This window comes from Geotrypetes seraphini, chromosome 5 (genome assembly GCF_902459505.1).
Source record: "Geotrypetes seraphini chromosome 5, aGeoSer1.1, whole genome shotgun sequence".
Lineage (NCBI taxonomy): Eukaryota > Metazoa > Chordata > Amphibia > Gymnophiona > Dermophiidae > Geotrypetes > Geotrypetes seraphini.
Window position 1 is genome coordinate 217,334,416 of NC_047088.1, and position 17,680 is coordinate 217,352,095.

The 17,680-nt window shown below is 38.6% G+C and overlaps 1 protein-coding gene across 3 annotated transcripts in view; it reads right to left on the reverse strand.

Annotated features, from left to right (window-relative positions):
- Positions 1–17,680, reverse strand: part of GPD2 (glycerol-3-phosphate dehydrogenase 2) — a 248,117-nt gene that overhangs the window by 32,344 nt on the left and 198,093 nt on the right. For all 3 annotated transcript variants that reach the window (XM_033943995.1, XM_033943994.1, XM_033943993.1), the window contains exons 10-13: positions 13,951–14,085; positions 10,535–10,710; positions 6,432–6,563; positions 5,540–5,698 (exon numbers count right to left, since the gene is read on the reverse strand). In XM_033943995.1, coding sequence (XP_033799886.1) covers positions 5,540–5,698; positions 6,432–6,563; positions 10,535–10,710; positions 13,951–14,085 — 602 coding nt within the window. The remainder of the gene's footprint in view (positions 1–5,539; positions 5,699–6,431; positions 6,564–10,534; positions 10,711–13,950; positions 14,086–17,680) is intronic.

Consider the following 17,680-nt stretch of genomic DNA (forward strand, 5'->3'; position numbering starts at 1 on the left):
ATCTATTCGTCGCCGCCGCTGCCTGGGATCTCACTCCTGCAACAACCTTCTTGGAGCTGCACTCGCTCCTTCAGTCTTCGACAGTGCTCCTTGCGGTGGGTGGCGCATGCAACAGTTCAGGCGCTGCATGTAAGTGACTGACCCAGGTTTCTGGGCCAGCCACGTGTAGCATGTGGTTTGCTGCTTGCACCATCCATTACGGGAGTGCTGCTGGGGGCTGAGGACCGAAGGAGGAGCGAGTGCAGTTCAGACAAGTAAGAGGACATGATGTTTTGCGACCGTTTGGGGTTCGATAATAATTGACTTAGTACTATTAGAAACAGAACTTTATGTTATATTGCAGCTGAAGTGGTTTGCATATTTATATATGAGTAGAGTTTTGAATATTTATACATACAGGTACTTCCTCTCTCGTTAGTAGACTTTCAATCCAAGTTTTATATCTGGGGCAATGGAGGGTTAAATGTCTTGCCCAAAGTCACAAGGAGCCACAGTGGAAATCAAACCTGGTTCTGCTGTGGTTTAAGTGCCTTTTGGGTTAGGAGGCATGGCATGGGTGGATAATTTGACAAAAAATTTCACAGATTAATTGTTTATTGAGTTGGATATGGTGGAGAGGGAACAAAGGGACAGACTGAAGGGGATTCAAGGTGGGGGAATACTGGACATAGTGATGGAGGGAGAGATGTGGAATGGTGCTGGAGAGGGGTGATATAATAATAATAATAATTTATTTTCTTGTATACCACCCAACCAGTAGTTCTGGGCGGTTCACAACAGGAGAATACTGAGACATTTCAGCACATGGTACAGTTTCATAGAATACACTATCTACATACAATCTAAAATTATATAATAAAAGTAATTCAATTGTTAAAAACATTCAAGTACAATATTAAAATTATTAAAAAAATTAAAACATACTATGACAATAAGAATAGAAACAGAAGACCTCATTAAAATATATCAAAATTAATATGTGGCTTCCCCCATGTCTTTCTCAATAACAGACTATAGACTTTTCCTCCAGGAAATTGTCCAAACCTTTCTTAAAAACAGCTATGCTATCCGCTCTTACCACAATCTCTGGCAATCTCTGAGTGAAAAAATATTTCCTCCTATTAGTCTTAAAAGTATTTCCCTGTAATTCATTGTGTGTACCTTAGTCTTTGTAATTTTTGAAGGAGTGAAAAATTGATCTACTTGTACCCGTTCTACACCACTCAGGATTTTTGTAGACTTCAATCATATCTCCCCTCAGCCCTCTCTTTAAATCATATGGGGCTCATAATCGAAAGAGAAAAACATCCAAAAACTGGCCTAAGTCGGCACTTGGACGAACATTTCTCAAAAACGTCCAAGCGCCGATAATAAAACCAGGTTTTGGACGTATTTTAAAACGACCTAGGCCTTCATAGTGCCGCTCAACGTCCAAAGCTTAACAGGGTGTTTTGGGAGGCGTGTCGAGGGCGGTAGTTGGGCGGGACGTGGGCCGGCTTAGACGTACAACATGTATAATCGAAAGTTTAATAACAGAGCCTAGACTGAACTTGGATGTTGTGACTTAGACCATGTAAAACATGGTCTAAGTCACAAAAACCCAACTAAACTCACCAGATAAGCACTGCAAACACATAACACAAACCCCCACACACTACCCCAGTAATCACCAACCCCCCATCCCCATAAAAATTTTATTCACAACTTTAAATTTCAGCCTTCAGACCATCACCACCTGGCTGCCTGGCATAGGAAAGCCTAGTCATCCAGCACAGAGGCAGCTGAAGTCATTTTGGGGGTGGGTTAGGGACCCATAGAGAAGAGGACCCATGCCCATAAGCCCCTGTAATCACTGTATTGCTACTGAAACATGTGCACTGCCTTATACACTCCCAAAATCCTTTTTTACTGACATATAAGTGGCTCCTGCAGTCATACGGGCTATTGGGGTGGTAGATAAGTGGGTCTAGGGGATTCTGGAGGTGGTTTGGGGGTCTCACTGTCACCTATAAGGGAGCTGTAGTGAGGAGAAGCCATGGCACCCTTTTTGTGAAGTTCACAGCGGTGCCCTGTAAGGTACCCCACTATTTAGGTGGCATGTCTGGGTGTGCAGTCCATCACTTTGCAGACCCCTCCCACGTCCAACAGGGCTTGTTCTAGGCGTTTTGGACTTGGACGGAATGTTGGATGGAAATGTGGTATAAAGATAGACGATTTAGTGGCTTGGACGATCAGATAGGCAGGACGTATAATTAGACGATTTTCGAAAGTAAAAAAAAGTTGGACGCATCTTTCAAAAATGTGTCTTAGGCTCTTTTTAACTTTGGATGACTTGTGATATGGATGTAAACGGACTTAGATATCCCTTTCGATTATGCCCCTCTATTTGTCTACGTGTTCCACAATTTTATTTTTTATAATTGTTTCCACCATTTTGCCCGGCACTGAAGTCAGGCTTACCGGTCTGTAATTTCCCAGATCTCCTCTGGAATCCTTTTAAAAAATCGGTGTAACATTGGCCATTCTCCAATCTTCAGGTATAAAGACGATTTTAGCGATAGGTTACAGATCACTAACAGCAGGTCAGCAATTTCATGTTTAAGTTCTTTGGGTATACCATCCAGTACAGAAAAACAAAACTGTTTATCTGTTTTGCACCTTTTCTGCAGGTTCTTGTTGATTTATTTTTTGTTTTACTATCCAGCCAGGCAATTTATCACTTTTTAACTTGTGAATTTGTCTTAGTACATTTTCCAGATTCACCAAGATTTCTTTCAGTTCCTCTGCATCATCACCCTTGAAAACCATTTCTGGTTCAGGTAGATCTTTTACATCTTCTTCCGTAAAGACCGAAGTAAAGAATTCATTTAATCTCTCCGCTATGGCATTATCTTCCCTGAGCGCCCCTTTTGCTTCTTGATCATCAAACGATTCCACAGATTCCCCCATAGGTTTTCTGCTTCTGATGTACCTAAAAAAATTGTTATGAGTTTTTGCCTCTTTTGCAAGTTTCTCTTCATATTCTTTCTCAACTTTCTTTATCAGTGCTTTGCATCTAATTTGACAGTGCTTGTGTTTCTTCTTAGGGCTCCTTTTACAAAGCTGTGCTAGTGGTTTTAGCGCATGATAAATTGCTGCGCACACTAGACGCTAAAGCCAGCATTGAGCTGGCGTTAGTTCTAGCCACGTAGCGTGGGTTTAGCGCGCACTTAAATTCTGCGTGCGCTAAAAACGCTATCGCAGCTTTGTAAAAGGAGCCCTTATTTTCTTCATTTGGACCCTTTTTCTATTCGTTAAAGATGTTGTTGTTGTTGTTCTAATAGCCTCTTTCACTTCACCTTTTAACCACGCTGGCTCTCGTTTCCCCTTCTTTCCACCTTTGCTGATATATGGAATACATCTGGTCTGGGCTTCCAAGATGGTATTTTTAAATAACATCCATGCCTGGTTTACAGTCCTAACTTTTGCAACTGATCCTTTAGCTTCTTTTTAACCATTTTCCTTATTTTATCATTGTTGCCCTTTGAAAATTAAATACCTCTACAGTAGATTTCTTTTGTGATGTATTCCCGGTATCAGCTCAAATTTGATCATGTTATGATCAGTTTCCCAGCAGACCTAACACAGTTAACTCCTGTACTATGCCTTGCATTCCACTAAGGACCAAATCTAAAATAGCTACCCCTCTTGTTGGTTCCTGGACCAAAGGGGGGGGGGTAATAAAACCCAAAGAGTGAAATTTACAAATGATGTGTCCAGGGTACATATCTAGAATAATTTAAATGCCAAATGACTTCACAAAAGGAAAATAGCTAAAAATTATATTTCACTTTCTTTGGTGCCTCTGAAAGGTTATACAGTGCAGGCACTATTAGGCAAATTAATTTGAAAACCATATAAGTAATTAAAGGTTAACTTGGTCGGAACTGATAATTTTTTTCTAGAGTCCCTCCAGACCTGTATGGGCACTTATATTTGTGCCATTCACCAGCATTGTGATGTCATAGTTTTTTGTAAACTTAATGCTTGAGAAAAAATTGCTTTCAAGAAAAAGGCAGCAATAAATATTCCTACCAAGTCACTGAACTGCATAGGATTTCCAGACCTACTACTTGCTGGAGACTGAGAAATACTGGTTGGCCAAGCGGTTGCACAAGGATACTAAATTATGTCATCACAACTCAATAGTTCTCAGTCTTCACCTGCTGGTAGGATGGACCAAACCCAAGCATCTGGGATGATCTGGTGGGATAATAAGTATTCCATAGTTACTTGCTTATGAGTCACAACATTTATAGCCAATTTAAAAATCAAAAGTTAGGGATAAGACTTATATGCAAGATGATCTGTGGAAGCCCTGAATATGTATACCTTAGAGGAAAGGAGGGACAGGGGAGATATGATTCAGACGTTCAAATACTTGAAAGGTATTAACGTAGAACAAAATCTTTTCCAGAGAAAGGAAAATGGTAAAACCAGAGGACATAATTTGAGGTTGAGAGGTGGGAGACTCAAGAGCAATGTAAGGAAATTCTTCTTTACAGAGAGGGTGATGGATGCCTGGAACGCGCTCCCGAGAGAGGTGGTGGAGACAAAAACGGTGGCGGAGTTCAAAAAAGCGAGGGATGAACACAGAGGATCTAGAATCAGAAAAGAATAGTAAATATTGAAGAACTAAGGCCAGTACTAGGCAGACTTGCACGGTCTGTGTCTGTATATGACTGTTTGGTTCAGGATGGGCTGGGGAGGGCTTCAATGGCTGGGATGGTGTAGATGGGCTGGAGTGAGCTTTGACAGAGACTTTAGTAGTTGGAATCTAAGAGCAGTACCAGGCAGAGCTTTGGATTCTTGCCCAGAAATAGCTAAGAAAACAACAACAACAACACATTTTTAGACTGAATCAGGTTGGGAAGACTGGGTGGACCATTCGGGTCTTTATCTGCCGTCATCTACTATGTTACTATCATTTCCCTTCCCTACTCTACCCACACGTGCTGGGTTCAATATCTCCCCTTCCTCTTCTCCCAGGGTCCAGCATGTCACCCCAATTCTGCGGCTAGCATCTTCTCCCCCTCCTTTCTCTATGCAGCTGCTAGCACTTATTCCTCTTCCAATAGTGTTCTGTGCTGGTACAGAGCTTTCCTGTACAAGCCTGCCCTTAAGCACACTGCTCTATCTCACCCGCACCCCAACTGGAAGAGCATCGTGGAGCTCCTGTGATGCACCTACTTTCCTTTAAAAACTGGTAGTCCATTATAAAATTAGATTTTTTTAATGTATCCTGGAATTATGAAAATCAAAATCAACCATGAGTGTGAAACTAGAAGTATTAAACTCAGTGAATGTACTATAGAGTAAATAAATAAAATAAAGTGTATATTTCTTATGTTCAATGATTTCTGCCCAATTACATCAATTTTTATTTAATGATTTTTTACCTTTTTCAATTAAGCAACCACCATATCGTAAATTTAATCCCCCAGCTAAGGAACTTGATACTTAATGCTCCCTTTTCTCATTAAAGAATTGCATTTCATACCATTTTCTTCTGTTCAGACCATTGTAATTCTTTGCCCATTATTTCCACAATTCTTGGTAGAGCTTCCTCAGCAGCTTGCACATTCAGAAAGGCCAATCGAGTGCGACGTGAAATAACATCAATTGCAGTGCATGCATATTCTTTAATTGCATATTTGACCTAGGTGAAATGAAGAAAAAAATTCTAGACCTTCTCTAATTGTCATATTTTGTTTTACAATATATTGAAAAAAAACTGCTTAGATAGTGTAGTAACAACAACAAAAAAATTCTAGTCTACAAATACTGCCACAAACAGCAACAGCCTGGCTTAGTATCCCAGCAGCAGCAAAAAAAATTCTAATAATTCATAGATCTGTATGATAATAAAAATTAAGGATCATTTGTAACAAAATTAACACAAAGGTTCATATTTATTACTTACCAACATTTTATACAAGTAGTGTTGGAATGATTAGTTTCAGTAATAACAATTTTAGTTTCAGTGATATATGATAGCTATTCTATATGTATCACTTAAAAATCAATTGAAGGCATAACAAAATCAATGCAGGTTCAATCTGAGCAATTTACTTAACCACAACTGGACAGATGTAGTTAACCTTAGTTTTGGAGTCAACTCCATGATCTGCCAAACATTTTATCAGTTGTAAGCAGACAATTTATTACTGCAGGACAGATTAATAATGGGAATAATATAAGCAACTTGGTTAAAGTGAACAGGGTTCTCCTTTAACTCAGCACTAGATTTCCAGGGTGGTTTCCATAAAGATGCAGGTTCAAATTCAAGATCCCCATTTGGAATAAATGCATTGTAATATTACAGTAAACATTAAGCTTTCACATCTAGCCAAAAATAACTAAAGTATAATTTAATTGTGTTGAATGCATACCTCTGCTTCAATATACGGAAACTCTGATACAAGACGCCTTCCAACAATTGGCCATCTCTTTCCAGTAACCTTTGCTATTCTGGCTACTTCAAAAGCTTTATCTCCATATGCAGAAGCAAGATGCTGAGCAACCTATAGGATTGTAACCACATTTAATTAACATTCTTGAGCTGATATTCAGAAGATTTGTCTAGGTAACTTCAGCAGTTAATTGGATCACATCTTTAAAGCTGGAAGTTATGGCAAACAACCAGTTAAATTTTGGTTAGATACTTGAAGTCCATCCAAAATTTAATAGTTTATTTTTAAAGGGCCAAGAGATGCACTGGCTAAAAGTTAACCAGTTAGGTTGGTCCACAGAAAATAGGAGTCATAAAGATAAGTTAATAGCTTTGCATTATAAGTTATCCTGTTATTATTATCCAAGTATATTCAGCAGTGCTGGAATATTAAGTTGTCTTTAAATATAGGATTAACTTTAATGTATTAGGCTCCACCGAATATTCTTTGGCGTTAATTTTATTAAGTATTTTCTATATGAACAGAGAAGAGGTTTTATAGAACTACATGCCCACATATGGATATAAGAAGTAGAAACACTAAAATGCTGTTTTGAATGCACATGTATATACATAATCTCAGGATGTAGTTTGGGCACAGCATAAGCAGAATGGTGATGCACTATATAGTGTATGTGCACACAGTTACAACTTTTTTCGGAGCATAACATAAATTTGTGCATAGGCATTTATGCACTATTTGGGTTGGTTCTGGAACCCTATTTTATAAAGTCACTTAAGTGTTTGCTATTTTAATATAACAGACACCATTTTGCACATCTCGGGTAGACAAATTAACCCATATGATGAGCTTTTTATATAGGTTATTCAAACACAGGAGAAAATGTGTAAGCTACTCTTATCAGTGTTCTAAAAGCCTGTAAAAAATAGACTGGAGAGGGTATTAGCTCTTGATTGTGTGGGAGGGAACTACTTTTGTTGGGATGCTTAGACAAGCACTAACGCTGCTATGCACATATCAATATAACTGTGGCTGATGTGTCAGCTTCTTTCTGCTACTGTGATCACAGGTTGATGAAGTCAAGCTTGGGCTGATCCACCACAGAACTAGATTGTTAAGCACATCAGAAACAGAATAGTTCTGTGATCTTGATAAAATGAATGAGTTAACACTGCATGTATCAAAAAATGAAAATAACTGTGGTGTTTTTGGCTTTTTGGCCTACAAATAAATGGTAGGAACCAATTGTTATTAATGGTATTCTGCATTACCAAATGAAATGGCAAATAAACAAATAAAGATCGGAAGAGAAAGTATACCTTAGTCTAATAGCAAGAAGTTTTACTGTAGTGCACTTAGGGCTAGATTCACAAAGCAAACCGATCATGTACCGATCGGTTTGCAACCCCATTGCGACCAGATTTCCCTCGGGCTACATTCACTAACCTCTCCTGTGATCCATTTCGAATTCGTGCATGCAAAGTAGGCAGGGATGCGATTCACAACACAAAATTTCACATTTGACTGGGCTGGCTGATCAACTGAAGAAGTGACTGCTGGGGACCAGTCGAAAACGGCTTTCTGACTCTGGAAGCCCTGCTTTCTGCCCTCTCCTGCCTGCTCGCCCAGAATCCCTGCATCGCCGCCCCGGTTTTCTCCTGCCTTGACTTCCCCGAAACTCTCCTGCCCTTTACTGAATCTCTCTTGCCTGCTCGCCGCATCGCCGCCCAGGTTTTCTCCTGCCCTTCTTCCCTGAATCTCTCCTGCCCTTCCCCAAAACTCTCCTGCCTGCTTGCCACATCGCCACCCCGGTTTTCTCCTGCCCTTCTTCCCCAAATCTCTCCTGCCCTACGAGCCCGTGGATTTAACCCGTGGGTTTAAAGCAGGTTAAAACCATGGGCTCGCAGGGCTAAAAACTAATAAAAGTTTTACAAAAAAGATTGTGGCTCTGATGGACATGCGCAGACCATCTACAGATGGTCTGCGCATGCGTGGGGATCGCAGAAAAGCGATCCATGACGGCATATGGGGGTGTTCCTCCAATCACCCCCATCTGCATATTTTAGTTTGCTGAATTTGTCGAGCCCGATCAGCAGGTTGGTGAATCTGGCCCTTAGTTTGGGGAAAGTGGTGAGATAAGCACCAAGGTAGATAGCCCTCAATCAGGTGTTTATTTAACACTTATTCCCATAGTCACTGCATCATAATCATGACTACTTATTCAGAGGAATGAAAGTTTTAGGACTGTCAGTTCTATTGGTTCAGGACTTAACAAACTAATATGATTATTTTAATGGCAAAAGGTGGAGGAGGGTGAGCAACATCAAAAGGAAAACAATTAGGGTGCTAGCAAGCACTGCAGAGAATGGTGACATGAGTGAATTGCTCCGGTGACAGATTAAGTACAGAATCATTTTTCACCATCACCTTCATTTCTAAAACTAAAATTTTGTAAACTTGTAAACTATAAACTGATCATGTACTGAATTCTTATCTAGACTTACAGCTAAATGAACCCCTCTAAAATTATCTTGGTCGGGTCATCTAGATTCTATAAAATGATGATTTAATTTGTTATAAGCTATCTATTTAGGCTTAAGAGACAAACTTACAAAAAAAGTAATCATTATTATCAAACTTTCTGTGTAATATCAAAGTATCTTGAATTAGTTAGGACAAAATAAAATGCAACAAACTTGAGGGGAGAGCTAACTTCCCAAGTTACTATGAATATCACATTGCTTTTCTTCTAAGACAATCATCTAGATATATGTTATGTCCCTCCAGTTCACCAAGTCCATCTTGGCTAACTTTTGAAAACAAAGGGAATGCAGTCACACACCTGAAATAGTCACTCTTTATGTCCATCACATCTCTACAATGAAATTAATATGACAATGAAGTCAGCTTTTATGGAACTTGAAAATCATTCCAAGATAAAGTGGAATGATACCCTATATGCTCCAATATAGAATAATTATAGACTAAAAATACTAGGGCATGTAGCCAATTGGAAAATATGGCAAACTCTCGGAATAAGGCAAATCAATCAACTATTGGAAGACTCTAGATGGCTATTATTTGGAGAATTACAAAGTAGATACAACATAACAGATAATCAACATTATGATTGGATTCAATTTCATTATTAGGTCAACATTAGCTCTGTTTATCCATGGTCAAGATAAACCTACTTGTCTCATTCTATGTGATTCTATTGCATTTAAGAAGAGTGAAATTCCTCATTGGTACAAAGTCCTACAATCTGCCAAATATCATAATAAAGCAAATATACAAGGGATATGGTCACATGACACAACAATTCAACTGGAAGAGAAACAATGGCTATCTATATGGTTGTCTATACATAACTCAACATCCTACTTCATACTACACAGAGCATTTTGGACTCCCCATAAGCTCTCCAAAATGACTGGCAATGCTACAAATAAATTCTGGTCCTACAAAGAAGAGATAGGTACACTAGAACATATGCTATTCATATGTCCACTAATCAATTCATTCTGGACATGTGTTTGGGAAACCATCTGCACTATACTAAATATCAAAGATAAAATAACTTATGCCATTATTATACTGGGTGAAGCTGCCTTGACAACTCAAATCTCACCTACAAATGCTTGCTTATTAAGAAGCCTTCTGATGATCACTATAAAAAATCCAACTGGAAGAACTCAACTCACTTAAATTACAATACTTATTGGAACACAGTATTTTTGCCTCTGTGCTAAAAATAAAACGATGGTAGTGGGAAAAAAAAGGCTATCTTCATAAATTTTGAAAAAATATGGACACCCTTGAAAGACTATTGGGTGACAAGTACCATTACTTGACATTATGTACGTATAATTTTTGAAATATTAATATCACAGCTGTGCAATAACTACATTTCCTTTCCTGGATATCGGTTTTCTACTTGATTGTATATCACTGGTTTATCTCTTGTTACATTGTTTCATGTTATGATTATTATTGTCCTTTATGTAATTTGAAATCTCAATAAAAATATAGAACTTAACCTCCCCCCCAACATTTTACCAATTCAAAATATAGTGGCTTACCTCAATTTCAAGTCCATAATCCTGAGCTAGTCTGATGTATAGGGTAGGTGTCCAATCATTGCCCCCCTCCAACATCAGACCTACTGTCCTACTTGATCCTGCATTAAAATTGTGGGCCTTGATAGCAGCATCCACAGCTTCTTCTGCCATTGAACGATATGTTGTCCATTTTCCACCTGCAAGCAAGTTTTAAGTGGATACAAGTGTCTGTATAGTTGTAAGAACTGTCACAATTATTTTTAGAGCTGCATTTCAGCTACAATTTTTAATCACAATTAATTGCATAATTAAAAGTGTTTTATTTAATTCCCACTGCATTTTCATGTGACTTAGGTGAGTCACTTAACTCTCCGTTGCCCCAGGTAAAAAATAAGCACCTCTATATAAAATGTAAACCATTTTGATTGTAACCACAGAAAGGTGGTATATCGAATTCCATCCTCCTTCCTTTCTGTAAAGAACTAATCTCCCAGATCCAACATCTCTCAATTTCTCTTTCCTTCCATCTCTCTTCTCCTAGGTCCATTATCTCTTTCTCTCCTGGGGTCCACTACCTCTCTCTCCACTGTCCAACACCTCACCCTCCCGCCCCTCCACCATCATAAGCAGTGACACAAACTTGGTGGTGAGCAGCACCAAGTTCTTCTTGTGGCTGCTAGACCTCAGCACCTCGATAATAGCTTCTACTGGTGGCCCCTCCAGTTCTTCTCATGGGTATACAGCTCACTCTTTTCTCCATACCCATGGTTTGGTGTCTGCCCTTCCCCCTCACAGGTCTAACCTTAGAGGTGGTCCTTAGCAGTGGCAGTGTTGCATACACACTGCTTGCAACCTGCTTTAAAGCTTTCCCTCTGGCCTGTGCTGCCTCCTCAGACATAACTTCCTGTTTCTGATGGGTAAGACAGGTCAGAGGGAAAGCTTCAGACCAGGCTGCAGTAGGAAACATGCAATGCTGCCACTGCCGTGAAGTAACAGAAGACCATCTTTAAGGTAGACCAGTATGAGAGGCAGGTGATGTTGAATTGTGGGTGGGGAAAAGATGCTGGATAATGACAAGGTCAGGGATTGGGAGTAGAACAGAGCAGAAGAGATGATTGGAACAGTTAGGAGATGCTGCAATGTGATTAATTTTTTAATTGTGATTAATACATTAATCACAGTTAATTGTGATTAACACATTAATCACAGTTAATTGTGATTAACTTGCAGCCCTAATGATTTTTACTGTATAGTTTGAGAATTGAACAGTTAAGAGACTGTGTGAAGCACTTAACCTACAAATTGGCATACATTAACTTCTACTGCACACTACAGTAACTGCTTTTGCATTATTTTCCATGTAGTATGTGCTAATTTGCGTGCTATAGGATTTTTGTGTTAAGGAGTAACTAGGCAGAACATGGTCAGAGAATGGTATGGAGAGTATAGTACTGATAGCACATGGCAACCAACTACACTGAAAATTTGCAGTTAGTGTGAATTGATTCTATATAGGTCACCTAAAAAAATCAGCACCGACCAGTGCAGGGCTAATTGTGATTCTATAAAAGTTACCATCCATACCAAGAGAAAATAGTACATAATATACACATAAATATAAATCTTCTTGGACCTTCAGATGGTATATTTACCAGGTTTTGACCCAACCACCTTGTCATTGGTCCACAGGATGCTTATTCATTAAATTTCAAACTTTCACAGTATTCAAAAAATCATTCACTCATCTGAATCAATTCTTGAATAGATGAAGTTTTCAGTTTATTGCAAAATCATTCAGCCGAGGAACCACTCTCCAAAGTGTTTCATTCCATTATAGTGATCAAAGCTAAGTTTTGATTGCAGCATTTTTCTGAACAGAAGCAGGCGCTGATTAAAAATAAGAAGCTTCCTTGATGCAGCCTTCCTTGGCAAAACATAATGTTATGTCGGAAGCAGCTTTGATTATGGAGAATGCCGAAGCAGGAAGTATCTTTGATCACTGTGATGCAATGAAGCACTTTGGAGAGCAGTGTCCTGGGGTGAAGCTTTTGCAATGAATTGAAAACTTCATCTATGCAAGAACTGATTTAGATCCATGAATTTTTTGAATACTGAAATTTAATGAATAAGCAATCTGTGGACCAATGACGAGGTGGTTGGGGCCCAATAATTGAATAGTTGGGTCAAAACCTGGTATATATACCACATGAAGTTTCAATAAGATTCAGGGCATTGTGTATATTCTGTACCATTTTTTCTTGGGTTGGATGGTGATTGGTGGTCAGGATTTTGAATTTTTGAGATCACATTACTAATTTATATTATTGATATTTATAAAAGTTAGGCACAAACAAACCAAAACTGCAGATATGTACAACGATATAGGCAAAATTTATTGTGACAACCAAAGTATATCTAAAAACCTTTTTACCAAACAGGGGACCCAACACGGTTCGTGTTTCGGACAATCTTCATCAGGGGTCCATAGTAGAAAAGGAAAGAAAAATGTGTCACAAAAAATTGCAATAGAAAAAACGGATTGTGTGTATCGCCGAGGGTCACCAAATATTGTCAAATGTCGCTAAAGTAAAAATTGATGGCTGTGCATTGGCCCTTATTAATCGCCACCGGCCTGGCCCACTCCTTCCTTTGAGAGCCCCACTTACCGCACGGGAGGATTAATTAGGCACACCATAGAGAATCATACTTTGCACCACTTAAGTGGCATTAGGCGTTACTAAATGTCCTAACGTTTAGGTGTATTGTATTTATGTTAGGGTTTTCTTGGCCTAAATATGTGCATCTAATTAAGGTGTACGACGATGCCTAAATTAAAAACAGGCGCCTAACTCCAGAACACACCCATGGTCCTCCTCTAACCATGCCCACTTTTAGGTAGGTGCTTCTAAAGTTAGGCACCTAACTTTGAATTATATGAAGGTTCAAAACCTTCTGAGTTTGGTTTTTACTCTAAAAGACAGTGGGAGCTTATTTATGCAAAATTTAATATATCACTCATCCAAATATTGAATTAAGTGCAATTAAAGCCAGTTTTGAGGTGTTAAGTGCCAATAACCAGTGCCAATCAAGCCTATTAATCAAGGCGAATACATTGGCTAAGTGCACGGATATAGGCGCTTAACTTTAGGCACTCTTTATAGAATTCGGGTGTAGGTGTGCCTGCTCTAAATGCAACCAGAGTACCACATGCTAATATGCATTTTGATGCACAAACTACAACAAAAATGTTGTAAAAGGTGTTGTGCTAAAATTGCAGTTACCACACATCAATTTCTTGCATCAAGTCATAGTACCTGTAACATCTAGCATACTTTTTGTAAAAGAGCCCCTTAAGTGTAACAACATTAATGAACTCAAAATATATTGCTTCTAACAAAATCTTAATTTAAAAAATGCCAATTAAAACTGTCCAGTACCTGCTATTGTAACAAGGCCACTTTCAGTAACGTGAACAACATGATTTCGAGCTATTGACTGGGTGTCTTTTGAATTGGGATCTATAACAAGTGGGCGAATGCCACTCCAAGCAGCCTGAACATCACCTCGTCTCACTATCATTGAGAGAAAAAAAAACAACAGCATTGAAGACAGAATTACAGATCACGTTGGAATTTGCAAAATCTTGCTTTGCAGGTATCAAATAACTAAAGATGAAATGTCTAAGCTGATATCCATTATTAAATGATATTAAATGAATAGTGAAAATGTACTTATTTACAATGTACAACTACAACAGGATTCTGTTAAGCATGGCTACAAAAGCAGTTGCATGACTTATATTCTAGTTAAGCATTTTAGCAATAATACAGGTTAGTCAGTGGTTCGCACAGTGCATACAATGAAACAGAATATGCAGTATGGACAGAAAATGGTACAAATTAAAATAATGTATTTCCATCCAGACTCTCATCCTTTTCTTACCAATTGCTTGAATATATATCTTATTCAATCAGCCCTGGATCCCCTGAGGTTTACAGGGATTGAAAAGAGATTTTTCTTTTTCTGGTGGCGCTATAAAAATGATTAGTAGTACTTTTGAATATCAGCACCTGAGTTGCACTCCAGTATTTAGCCTGGCAGCAACCTTTCCTGCCCGATTAATTAGCGCTGAATATTGACCCCAATAAGACTAATTCAGATTCATAATGTAAAACAGTATGTGAACTTCTAGTCTCCTTAGCACAATTAATTGGCTAATTGGAATCAGGTGCTTGGATAAATCCCAAGTAAAATGTTATATGGAATAGAATAAACTGCAGGACTGAGTTTGGTTTTCACCTAAAAAGACAGTGGGAGCTTATTTATGAAAAATTTAATATATCACTCATCCAAATATTGTATTCTCTCAGCAATGTACACAATCAAAACAAATTTCAGAAGACTGACAATAATTCTGTATGATACTTATTTGTATGGCGTTGGCCAGGGTTACAAGACCCATCTGTGCATTGTAAGATACTCTACAGATGGAAAAAGTTGAAAACTACACTAGCTCTACCCAAAAGCAAACATTCTACCAAGGCCATCCAAGAGCAAACTGGAAAATTATCCTTGAAGTCACAAAGAATTGCAGGTCTTTCTTACAGCATTGAACGTGAGGGTTCATTTCTCATCCATTAGAATGGTATTCAAGGGAGAATAGCTGCTCTGCTCTCTAAAAAGAGTGTTGCTATTTCCCTCATATATGCCTGAGAGCATCTGGATGACCCACAAAACTTCTGGGATAATGTTCTCTGAACAGAGAATGAAAACTGGAAACAGCTGCAAAAGAGGTTAGTCTTATTCCAAACTAAGCTAAAATCATAAAGTTGGGAAGGCCAAGAACATATTTTATGAAGCAAGAAAGTTTTTTGTTAAGGCTAAAATATATATACACACACACATATGCATACATAGATACACAAAAACATAATAGCTTACCTTGTATAAAATTACTTCTTTCATATAGATCAATACTGGATATACATATTAAATAAAACTATGTAATACACATATAGAAAGAGTCAAGCATTCATTCACATACTAAATCTTAAATGGAAAGGAGACATTCTTATTTGGTAAAGGAAACGATATATAAAAAATTTTATGTAAAATTTTCTCTTTTGTTATGTATAAACACACAAAATAATAAGCAAGCAAAAATCAGAATTCTAAATCAATCTAAAAAGAGGCTCGCTGGTAATCTCTACTTACTTCAAGGTAGAGAAAATACATACATAAGAATTATTCAATATAATATCAAAGTTATATTTAATAACTGGATGGAAAAACTCACACTTAGGATTAAAAAAAACCTGACAGAATTTACTTGTCAAACAGGATGAGTAACACAAGAATTGTAATACAACCCTGCTCAGTTTGTAAATATTAGTACTTTTAGTTTTTGGTCCTGCATTTGCATGGGGGTTATCTGTTTTCTGGTAAGAATGAATGTTAAAAAGCATACAGTGTGCTTTTATATTTTAATTTTGTGGTTAACCATTATGTGTTGTTAATCCAATTATATTGTGTGTATATATGAAAAATGAATGGAAAAAATGGTGTTCTACTATTATAGGGACGGAGTCTGGGGCAGAGATTCAGTGGAGGTGGGCACGACTTAGCCCAGTATTCTTCAACTGCCGGTCCACAAAATAATTATTTTATTTCTGCCGGTCCATAGGTCTGAAAAGGTTGAAAAACACTGTACTAGACCATTGTTCTTCAACCTTTTGACACCTATGGACCGGTGGAAATAAAATTATTTTGTGGACCGGCACCAGTATGCGGATCAGCAGTTGAAGAGCACTGGGCTAAGTCGTGCCCCTCTCCACCCAATCTCCGCCCCAGACCCCACCCCCATAATAGTACTAATTGTAATACCATTTTTTCCATTCATTTTTCATATACACACACAATATAATTGTATTAACAACACATAATGGTTAACCACAAAATTAAAATACACAAAGCACACTGTATGCTTTTCAACATTCATTCCTACCAAAAAACAGATAACCCCATGCAAAAGTACTAATATTTACAAACAAACCCTAAGATGCAAGACTCTGCAAGCAGTACAACCCCAGAGGAAAAGAAACAAATGCATTTCTTCCTGAACAGACAGCAGATGTAAATCAATCACTAAATGAAAAAAATAAAAGTATTCCCCCTACCATTGTCTCTCTCCCTCCATGCTGTGCCTTGCCTTCTGGCCTGCCCCCCGGTGTTTGGGCTGGTCCATGGTGCGATCAACGCGGCGACTTCGGGCCAGCTCTCTGAGTGCTGCAGTGCACAAAGCTGTGGGCAGCGGCTCCTTACACGCGTCCCGCACTTCATCTGGAAGCCTTCCTTCTGATGTTGCGACGTCAGAGAGAAGGCTTCCAGTTCAGGCGCAGGATGAGCGTAGGAGCCTTTTCCCACGGCTTTATGCACTGCAGCACTCAGGTAGCTGGCCCGAAGACGCTTCGTTGATTGCATTGTGGACCGGCGGCTAAAGAACACTGTCTTAGGCCCGATAGACGTGCCGGCTCTGTGGACTGGCAGAAAATTTCTGCGGACCGGCAGTTGAAGAACACTGTACTAGACCATAAGCGGACTCCTCCCTGCTACTTGAAAATAACTGGATTGTTTAGAAAATCAATTTAACTGTTTTTTTGGTGTTTTTTTTTTCCTTATTTCATCTTAATAGAGCTACCATGCTAGTTAAAAAAACAAACTTTAGCAAACTGTCTTCCTTTTTCCACACAGTTCTACAATTAACTTAAGAACAGCCATACTGGGTCAGACCAATGGTCCATCTAGGCTAGTATCCTATTTCCACAGTGGCCAATCCAGGTCACAAGTATCAACAATCTATATTTTCAATCCCAGGGAAAGCAGTTTCTTTTCCCCCATGTCTTTCTCAATAGCAGACAATGGACTTTTCCTCCAGGAATCTGTCCAAACCTTTTTTAAACTCATCTGAGTTAACCACTGTTACCACATCCTCCGGCAACAAGTTCCAGAGCTTATGCTCCTCTCTGCTCAAAATTTCATTTTCAGAAATTTGTAACATTAATGAACTAGAGTGGTTGTTCACAGCATTTAAGATAAGTATTCAGTTCTTCAAGTTTTTCAACTACAATCATTTTGGTTTTGAGAAGCTATGTTTTATCAGTGACTAAT